This window comes from Amia ocellicauda, chromosome 7 (assembly GCF_036373705.1).
Source record: "Amia ocellicauda isolate fAmiCal2 chromosome 7, fAmiCal2.hap1, whole genome shotgun sequence".
Classification (NCBI taxonomy): Eukaryota; Metazoa; Chordata; class Actinopteri; order Amiiformes; family Amiidae; genus Amia; species Amia ocellicauda.
In genome coordinates, this window is record NC_089856.1 from 38,782,198 (window position 1) to 38,793,352 (window position 11,155).

General features: G+C 35.3%; 1 protein-coding gene across 1 annotated transcript; it reads left to right on the forward strand.

The window, feature by feature from the left end:
• The first annotated feature begins 302 nt into the window (after nucleotides 1-302).
• Nucleotides 303-5,264, forward strand: LOC136753927 (extracellular calcium-sensing receptor-like). The gene is made up of 5 exons (XM_066710307.1): nucleotides 303-311; nucleotides 625-813; nucleotides 1,968-2,195; nucleotides 2,419-2,542; nucleotides 4,351-5,264. Exons 1-5 carry the CDS (start codon nucleotides 303-305, stop codon nucleotides 5,262-5,264), a joined length of 1,464 nt encoding a protein of 487 aa, XP_066566404.1.
• Nucleotides 5,265-11,155: the final 5,891 nt, after the last annotated feature.

Sequence of the window (11,155 nt, forward strand, 5' to 3'; positions counted from 1 at the left end):
GAGACCGTGATATTTACATCCTGGAGAGATTAGCATCTGTGTCAGTACCAGTTGTAGTATAAAAGACGACAGATATTAACAATCAGAACTGGAGGATAGTATTGTTTTGTAATGCTACTAATCATATTACTTCTCCTGCCTCTCCCAGTGAGTGCAGGTGAGCCCTTATGTAGACTGCAAGGAAATGCTGACTATCCACAGTTATCAAAGGATGGAGACATTATAATTGGAGGGATATTCTCATTCCATAGCAGCTGGGATGAGATAAAACCCACTTTCTCAACCATTCCAGAGCAACTGAAATGCAAAAGGTAAGGAACAATTTTCAAACAATGGTACTGATTAACTTAACAACAATATATATAATACATAATATAACATCTGAAAAGCATATCTAACATTTATAATTCATATAATAGGAGTTACTGAGGAAAGGTTTGCACATAGATAAACAAGTAAGCTGTTTTAGATTGTTTTTATTTTTAAATATGATAACATGCATGCTAACATATTTATTTCAGTTTAAATTTCAGAGCATTTCAATATGCCCAAACTATGATATTTGCAATAGAAGAGATAAATAACAGTACACAAATTCTTCCTGGTGTTTCACTGGGCTATAAGATCTATGATTCATGCAGCTCTATAACTCTGGCTATAAGAGCAGCCCTGGCTTTAGCAAATGGACCAGAAGAAACAATCTCTGCACAGACCTGCACTCAACCAGCCACAGTTCAAGCTATAATAGGAGAAACTGAATCAACACCAACTATAGCTATTGGAGCATCAGTTGGACCATTTCATATACCAGTGGTAAGCATTTTTCTGTACACACTAATGTAGCATGCATTATCAAATATTTTATATATATATATATTAATACTTTTAATATTATATATATATATATATATATATATATATATATATATAATGCTACAAAGATCTGAAATACATGACAATACAACAATTCTGAGGGACTAAAGCAAAAAAGATTACCATACAATAGTTGAATAAATAACATTTGCATATGCTTGTCTTCCTTCTATAGATAAGTCATTCTGCTACCTGTGCATGTCTAAGCAACAAAAAACATTTCCCTTCATTTCTCAGAACCATCCCCAGTGACTTTTACCAAAGCAGAGCCCTGGCACAGCTTGTTAAGCACTTTGGATGGACCTGGGTTGGGGCTCTTTGCAGTGATAATGATTATGGCATCAATGGAATATCTACCTTTGTGGAAGCTGCCCAAAAAGAGGGTGTTTGCATCGAGTACATTGAGCCTTTCTTCAGAACCAACCCTAGGAAGAAAATTTTGAGAATTGTAGATATTATAAAGAAGTCTAGCTCTAAGGTTATTGTAGCTTTCATTTCTCACTTAGACATGGATGTTTTATTGAAAGAATTATCCCAACAGAATGTCACTGGCTTGCAGTGGATTGGCAGTGAGTCCTGGATTGCAGATTCACTCTTTGCCTCAAAAGAAGGACGAAACGTTTTGAGTGGATCAATGGGATTTGCCATCAGTAATGCCATCATAAGAGGCTTGAAAGATTTTTTATTGAAAGTCCACCCATCTGATGCATCTGGTGATTTTCTATACAAGGAGCTGTGGGAAGCTGCATTCACCTGTACATTTGCAGCCCATTTGAGCACTGAAAACCTCAAAAGATGTACAGGAAATGAGGATTTAAGTGAAGTCCATAACCAATACATGGATGTCTCAGAATTGCAAATTTCCAATAATGTTTATAAAGCAGTTTATGCCATAGGACATGCATTACATGCAATGCACAGTTGTAAAACTCATCCTAATCTTGTAAATAAGACATGTACAAACATACAAAGGATTTCACCAGGGCAGGTGAGTGACATTATCTCAAATATTTAAATGATTTGTGTATTTGTAAGCATTTTACATTTCCGTTCATAATCAAAATAATCTCATTTTTTTAAAAATATATATTCAGGTATTAAATTATTTGAAAAATGTGAATTTCACAACTAAAAATAATGAGAGGGTATACTTTGATGAGAACGGAGACCCTACAGCAAAATATGAGTTGGTAAACTGGCAACTAAATGAAAAGGGCAAAACAGAGTTCATTACAGTGGGTCACTATGATGCATCTTTACCAAAAGAAAAACAGCTAACAATGAATAACAAAAGCATTGTTTGGACACAGAATCAGGACCAGGTAATGGTTAACTTAATATTCAAGTGGCAAAAATTGATTAATTAATTGTGAACAAAAAGAAGACAAACATTACCAAGCAAGTACATTAGCAAGTATAATTGCTTAAATAAGGGTGTTTTTAATAGCAGATTAATTTGGATTTAATACATAAGAGCTTTCGTCTGTAGTAAATATCTATTTATTGCAATTACAACACAGTTAAATAATGTCCATTGTTTCTAAGGTGCCAGTGTCAGTGTGCAGTGAGAGCTGTCTCCCAGGCACTCGCAAAGCAGTTCAGAAGGGAAGGCCTGTCTGCTGCTTTGACTGTGTACCATGTGCTGAAGGAGAGATCAGCAACCAAACAGGTAAGCAAAAAACAGCCATAAATAAAAGTTAACTAAGGTAATAAATCAATACAATTCAACAGACATTAATATGAATTTAAATTATTACAATTTTCCTTTAGAGATCTACAAACTCTATAAGTCATACTCCTTTCAGTTGAGATGTTCTACTTTAGAAATATAATTGTTCCATATATAGAACTTAGTAATGGGGTGCATACAAATACACAAGCAGAATTCCAGGAAAATATTCAAAGGGACCTTAGTATTCGATTATGAGAAACAAAAAAAAAGTGCCCTTCACTCTGAAAAAAATGAATTGTGGGTCAAGTATACATATTTAATATTCTTAAACATTACTTTAAACATTGTTTTTGGTGCTTTTACTAAAATCACTTAAATTATGACAGATCAGAATTACTTAAAATATTTTCGTTTGAACAAAACAAGAAAAGTAAGTAAAATTAATAATGATTCTAAATAAGTAATGCTTAATTTATTTATTGTAGTTTGCCCAAGTAAATTAAAGTTATTTGAGTCATGTAAATTACTTGGTTTGATACATAGAATCCACTACGTGCATGAACATTGAATCAATAAAGATTTGTTGAAAGGTAAGATGATATCACCGTTTTGCCCATAAAAAAATAAAATAAAATAAAATCGATAATTGTATTGTTTGTCAATGAAGTGATTCACCTGGTGAGAGAGCGGGAGAAATTATTCTGATAACAATGATTTTAGGGTATATCTAGTTGAATCGGTTGTTTCCCCCATTTCTCCCCACGTTGCTGACCAATCAACATAAACTCTTGTAGTTTGGCCAGTTGCATTTGCTAATAAAAGTCAGCTTTTAAATCAATTAACAATTTCATTTGGTGTAGAAGTTGAGTTAAAATTTTAAAATTTAATTCAGTTGTCCATAATTATAGTGTGACGGTCATGGAAATTCAGAGCCACCCAGGCTCATTAATATATAGATACTCCCACAGGGGATGCTGAGAGATGGACTTACAGACTTAAAAATGGTCAGTCCAGTTTATTGACGTTGTAAGTTTATTCCTTTGTATCACTGTTAATGTGGTTTACCTGTCTGTCTAACATCAAGCAAACCTGTTACAATAGTAATTAAGTTAAACCAACTTATGCTAAAGTTTGCCTATACTGAAAAACAATTCTTGTTGAAAATATTTAATAAATATTCATCAAGTTGTAAGTATTTGTAACTTGCAGTTATTTTATATTTATATTTTAATTTTGTATATGTTTTTTATGTTGAAGGTACTTCAATGATTTAAGGTCCACAAACTATACAAAATTAAGTACTGGCAACGTAAAATAATTGAAAGTTTTAAGAAGTATTTTCAAAAAAATTAAAAAATGTTAGTGCAGAGACATCCAGCTGCCTATGAAACCAATGGGAATTTCACAAATGACAGGCAGATATGTTTTATTTTACCGACTGCAGGAATACATCACTACCTTAGTGATTCATACAACCACTACCTGATCCATTGACAATGGTGTCTGGACAATCTATCTTTAGACAAAATGGATCAAACTGGATCGTACGTTATGGATACCAGAGTGTTGTAGGCATATTCATAATACTATATAAATGTATTAGATGTTCTTAAGAATCAGTTCTGCCAAGTTAGTTACAATAATATAGAACATATAGGCTACAACTATATATTTCATCCTGATATGTTAACACACATGGCTACACAGGACAAATTTAAACAATATGAATGGGCACTTAATGCGGTTTAATTCTCTCACAGAGAAACAATAATGGAAAATATTAACTTTTTTATTTATTTTTTTAGATTCTATTGATTGTACAACATGCCCCCTGGAATACTGGCCAAACAAACAAAGAGATGAATGCATCTTAAAGGACACTGAATTCCTATCATATAATGAAATCATGGGCATATTGTTGGTATGTTTTGCATTACTTGGAACTTGCATAACTAGTGCTGTTATTATTGTTTTCTATAAATACAGACACACTCCAATAGTGAGAGCCAATAACTCTGAGCTCAGTTTCCTCCTGCTCTTCTCATTAACTCTGTGTTTCCTTTGCTCTCTTACTTTCATTGGCCAGCCCTCTGAGTGGTCCTGTATGTTGCGCCACACAGCATTTGGCATCACATTTGTCCTGTGCATCTCTTGTGTTCTGTTGAAAACAATAGTGGTGTTAATGGCCTTCAGGGCTACACTGCCAGGCAATAATATTATGAAATGGTTTGGGCCCACACAGCAGAGGTTAAGTGTTCTTTCTTTCACACTCATACAGGTCCTGATTTGTGTCCTTTGGTTGACAAATTCACCTCCTTTTCCTCACAAAAATACAGAATACTACAAAGAAAAAATCATTCTCGAGTGTGATGTAGGATCAGCAGTGGGGTTTTATGCTGTGTTAGGGTATATTGGATTCCTCTCTGCCATGTGCTTTGTGCTGGCTTTTCTGGCTCGTAAATTGCCTGATAACTTCAATGAAGCCAAATTCATCACATTCAGCATGCTCATATTCTGTGCAGTCTGGATCACCTTTATCCCAGCTTATATCAGCTCTCCTGGGAAGTTTACTGTAGCAGTGGAGATATTTGCCATTTTAGCCTCAAGTTATGGGTTGCTTTTCTGTATTTTTATTCCAAAGTGTTACATTATCTTACTAAAACCTGAGAAGAATACAAAAAAACATTTGATGGGTAAAATGCCTTCAAAGTCACTTTAATAAACAATCCAGATTTTCCTTTTTTGTGTAATTTGCTTGTTTATAAATTATACATCATATCATGTATGTCAATAAACATTTCTTTCATATTAATTTTATTGGGTAAAATTGTATATCCTGACTGTTAGGATATCAGAACATTATAAAACATACATCTAAGTTGTATCAATATATTACATGACACTGCTTTTGCAGACACATATCAATAACTCCAGCAACCCCCCCCCCGCCCCCTCCAGCCACAACCCCTCACACGCATTGTCCTTTTCATCACTGATGAGTGAACAAGATTTCCTATAGATTATTCTCTGCATGAACTTAATTAAACCTTGCTGTCAACCTATCAAATAACTGCACAAACCTTCCATGCCCAGTCTCATTGAAGACAGCCAAAAAGATCTGCCAGTTGAATACACACTAACTTGTAATCTTCTTTTTAAAAATATTTAATAAAAAGGTCTCTAGTCATGCATTTATTTTAACCTTTTATTAATCTGCTGCAGTAACCTCCTTTCATTTAGTTTTATGAGATGATTTTGCTTTCACATTAGATGTCCGCAGTCATCCAAAAGAAAAAACTATCAAATCGATCACTTCTTCATGGTTTATATTTGACTTTACAAAGAACAAACAAACAAACATGTTTCAACCAGACAATGGCCGGCCTCTGCGTTTCTCATGCAACAAGGTCAGCTGCATTCTTTTTATTTAGCCAACAATCAAGTAAGCTATACAAACAATTGATTACCTAGAATTTACATTTACTATATAATAAATATACACTCACCTAAAGGATTATTAGGAACACCTGTTCAATTTCTCATTAATGCAATTATCTAACCAACCAATGACATGGCAGTTGCTTCAATGCATTTGAAGTGGTGTGGTCCTGGTCAAGACAATCTCCTGAACTCCAAACTGAATGTCTGAATGGGAAAGAAAGGTGATTTAAGCAATTTTGAGCGTGGCATGGTTGTTGGTGCCAGACGGGCCGGTCTGAGTATTTCACAATATGCTCAGTTACTGGGATTTTCACGCACAACCATTTCTAGGGTTTACAAAGAATGGTGTGAAAAGGGAAAAACATCCAGTATGCGGCAGTCCTGTGGGCGAAAATGCCTTGTTGATGCTAGAGGTCAGAGGACAATGGCCGACTGATTCAAGCTGATAGAAGAGCAACTTTGACTGAAATAACCACTCGTTACAACCGAGGTATGCAGCAAAGCATTTGTGAAGCCACAACACGTACAACCTTGAGGCGGATGGGCTACAACAGCAGAAGACCCCACCGGGTACCACTCATCTCCACTACAAATAGGAAAAAGAGGCTACAATTTGCACAAGCTCACCAAAATTGGACAGTTGAAGACTGGAAAAATGTTGCCTGGTCTGATGAGTCTCGATTTCTGTTGAGACATTCAGATGGTAGAGTCAGAATTTGGCGTAAACAGAATGAGAACATGGATCCATCATGCCTTGTTACCACTGTGCAGGCTGGTGGTGGTGGTGTAATGGTGTGGGGGATGTTTTCTTGGCACACTTTAGGCCCCTTAGTGCCAATTGGGCATCGTTTAAATGCCACGGCCTACCTGAGCATTGTTTCTGACCATGTCCATCCCTTTATGACCACCATGTACCCATCCTCTGATTGCTACTTCCAGCAGGATAATGCACCATGTCACAAAGGTCGAATCATTTCAAATTGGTTTCTTGAACATGACAATGAGTTCACTGTACAAAACTGGCCCCCACAGTCACCAGATCTCAACCCAATAGAGCATCTTTGGGATGTGGTGGAACGGGAGCTTCGTGCCCTGGATGTACATCCCACAAATCTCCATCAACTGCAAGATGCTATCCTATCAATATGGGCCAACATTTCTAAAGAATGCTTTCAGCACCTTGTTGAATCAATGCCACGTAGAATTAAGGCAGTTCTGAAGGCGAAAGGGGGTCAAACACAGTATTAGTATGGTGTTCCTAATAATCCTTTAGGTGAGTGTATATAGTGTGCGTGTTTGTGTGTGTGTGTGTGTTTCTTACTTAAACATAAACTGGAACATCACAATACTCTTCATGAATACGATGCCCCCTCTATTTGACTCTTGCTAAATTATGTGTCTTGCACTGTGTTATCTGAGGAGCTGAATTAAAGTGCTCGTGCAGGTTACATTAACATGGACATGATCTGAAATAGTTTACTCTGTACACATAGCAGGTGAATCCTGTGTTTTGTTTCAGTGCTGTAAGGGGGGGAAGAAATTTTGAAGAAGGTGGTGGGATCCAGTTTGGGGATTTTCCAGCTTTTGACTGTAAGGGCAATGGAGCACATACAGGATGTTTCTAAGTAGTTGCTAGAATCAGCGGTGCTGTTGAAACTGAGATTGATTACCATCCCACTCAGAAATCTAACACAGACCATCCCACCCTGCTCATTGATTGGGTTAAGAAGAACCATCACTCAAACCTAGTGGACCAATGGAGATCCATGATCTACACCTCCCTCTAAATCCCGCCCTCAGGGCAAAACTGTGCCAAAAACACAGTATTAGTATGGTGTTCCTAATAATCCTTTAGGTGAGTGTATAATAAAGTGTACTTAGGAATGCATGCAATATTATGTCAAAAAAGGAATCATATCCAATTTCCATTTGTGTCCCTGGGTGCGTGTGTCGCTGCTGATCTGGCAAACCAGTGGAGCTTTTCCAGATTAGCAGGGACATGCACCCGGGGACACAAATGGAAACTGGGCTTCAAGGCATTCAATATGGAAAACAGGAGACACTTCTTCACGCAGAGAGTTGTCACAATCTGGAACAAACTCCCCAGCAATGTGGTTGAAGCTGAAAATTTTGGAACATTTCAAATCAGACTGGATAGGATCCTTGGATCATTCAGTTATTAATGAACACCAAACAAGCATGATGGGTTGAATGGCCTCCTCTCATTTTAAACTTTCTTATGATCTTCTTAATTCCTCCACAATGCCTAATGTTTTAATCTGTTTGTGTTGATATCCCCACCTCTCCCATTAATACCAATGCATTTCAGTGTTTGTATGTTTTGTTCAAATTCCTGAAAGTGTCTAGCTACTGGTGATGTGAGATTGATTCTCTTAATAGAGCTTTTATGTTCACTTAATCAAATGTTTAGATGTCTTGTAGTCTTACCTGCATAACAAATAACACATGTGATTCTTGTTCTTATTAGAATGTTTTTCCCTGTACTTGAATTAAACTGGACAGATTAAACTGTTTTAACCAAATTATTACAAGAAGCACACTTAAGGCAAGGAAAACAATCAGATATGACTGGGAAGACTGGACAAGGGTGTTTAAAAACATCTGCATGAACCAGATGGTCCCTGAAATTACATGCTCTATGATAGGTGAAAAGAGGAGAATCACATTTTTGGATCAGTGGATCAGTATATGCCAATGCACACCAATTAAAGATTGTATAGCATTACTTTGTAAACCACACTTAGATAGAAAAATCACTGAAAACATTTTTTTCCTTTTACAAGTTGTTATCAATAACTCATCTCGACTTTTTAGGCTGACAGTTTGTTGTGGTTTGTTTAGCCATGTATCCGGATAAGCTCTTTTTTGAAAACATTCACTCATCACTGCTGTCTCTTCTTCAAAGTCCTCCTCCTTCTCACAAATCCTACGCAACCTATACAGTTGACTAATCAGTCAACAATCCAATTCCTGACACAAAAGGACGACGGGGGGTTGATCATACTTTTATAATCTCTTCCCTATATACATCTGCATTTTTTAGCACAACAGCACCCCCTTGTCTGCAGGTTTAATTTCTATACTACTGTCATCCATAAGGCCCTTTAATGCCAGATATTATCTTTTGACTGACTGTTGTATATTTTGTAGCCTTTTGAATTTTGTTTATATGGATCTTTGAATAATACATCTACATCCCTTTCAACCAAACAACAGAATGTATTTGCAGAAGCATTCATTATCTGCAGTGTAAATATATTGTAAATTTAAAAGCAGACATTTTACTTGTACGATCTATGTAATTAGAAAATTCAAAAAAACATTCTAACTTTAAATTCCCCCCAAAAAATTACTCTTATTAGTTTTTTTGTCGTAAAAGGGTCAGTTTTTGTCGTGGGTACAAATGACTACAACTACTAGTGCTGAATCAGTTTCAGTAGACTTTATTATATTGTAAATGTAATTGAAGTTAATCTTTTTTTATATATTAGAATATCACTTCACATTATTTGATATAAATTGGATTCATTCTGCCTTTTAAAAAAAATAAATAAAATTGAATAACAATTTTGTGTATGATTGTTGAAACTGGACAGAAATCAAGTGTATTTTTGAAATTGTGTATTTATAACAATTAACTGATGTAACTTTCTTATTGGAATGTGATAACATTTGGATTGTTCATGTTTTTTTATGTTTTCTTACATATATGGTAGCTGTAAATTCGTTGATTTGATATTAATTATTCAGTTTGTTTAATTGTATAATTTATCATTGTTAAGATTGCCGTTTATCTTAATTGAATGATGCTAAATAAATAGAATGCAGTTGACCTTGTAACCTGAGAAACGCTGAGGAAAGTCTTTTTCTGGTAAAAACATGTTTTATTTGTCCGTTGTATCCTCAAATATAAAACATGAATAAGTGATCGATTTGATCATTTTTTTCTTTTGGATGAGTGCAGACATCTAATGTGAAAACAAACTATTGTTTTGAAGTCAACACACCACTTTTTAAATATGGAAGATTGAGAGGAAGGGATAATACTATATGTATGAGATGATTTGCCACTTGACACTTTTAATTATTCCTAGTACAGCCTTTATGTCTAGCAGCATAAAATAAAGCCAGGATAACATCCCTGTGAAAGAACAAAAAGAAGGGATAAATCCTTTGCAAATACAATTCTCCAACATATTAATTAGCCCAAATACTTTAAAGAAGGCAAAAACATATTCTGATGACTGATTCATTCATGCTCTAGTGACCCAAATAGATACTGTTCTATAGTTAGCAGAGTGATTACTGAAACATCTGTATACACAGTGGCCCAGGTTGCAGTGCTGTTCGTTCTTTAACCTCAGGCTCAATGGTACTTTCACCACTGAGAATTAATGCTTACGTGATAACAATACATTAACACTTTTTTCAACACCTGTGACACATGCACACTGCTATAAAAAGATATCAAACGTTTATATATACAATAATATGCCAACAAGAACATTTTGCAATGCTGCTCATAGAAGTTGTGCTGTTTGCAATTTCAACAAGTGCTGACGATCCCTTATGTAGACTGCAGGGGAAACCTGAATATCCACAGTTATCAAACGATGGTGATATTATAATTGGAGGGATCTTCTCATTCCACAGCAGCTGGGATAACACACAACTGTCTTTCTCATCTATGCCAGAGAAGCTGAAATGCATGAAGTAAGTAACAGCTACACAACATGATAATATAGTGCAATGTTATACAGATTTAAGAGAAGAAAAGAAAGAAAACCTAAAATGCACCAAAGAAAGAGAAATCTGAAAAATAATTTGAAAAATAATTACAGTTTGATTATTACATTTATAGTGAATTAATCCAAGAATGTTGTCATACATGGAAGAATATGAATAAATAAGTAAATAATAATAAGTAATAAGTAAATAGTAGATGAAATGTAAACACAGATCTTGTTCCCTTATCAAGATATTTGGTGTCTTTCTTCTAGTTTAAATTTCAGATCATTTCAATATGCTCAGACCATGATCTTCACCATAGAGGAGATAAATAACAGCACTGAAATTCTTCCTGATGTTTCACTGGGATATAAGATATATGATTCTTGTGGATCAGCAACCATGACAGTAAGAGCAGCA

What these genes read in the sequence shown, in the direction of transcription:
- LOC136753927 (XM_066710307.1), top strand. An exon ending in GACCATTTCATATACCAGTG is followed by an intron (nt 814 to 1,967) that starts GTAAGCATTTTT and finishes ATATATATTCAG; the next exon opens with GTATTAAATTATTTGAAAAA. An exon ending in GGACACAGAATCAGGACCAG is followed by an intron (nt 2,196 to 2,418) that starts GTAATGGTTAAC and finishes ATTGTTTCTAAG; the next exon opens with GTGCCAGTGTCAGTGTGCAG.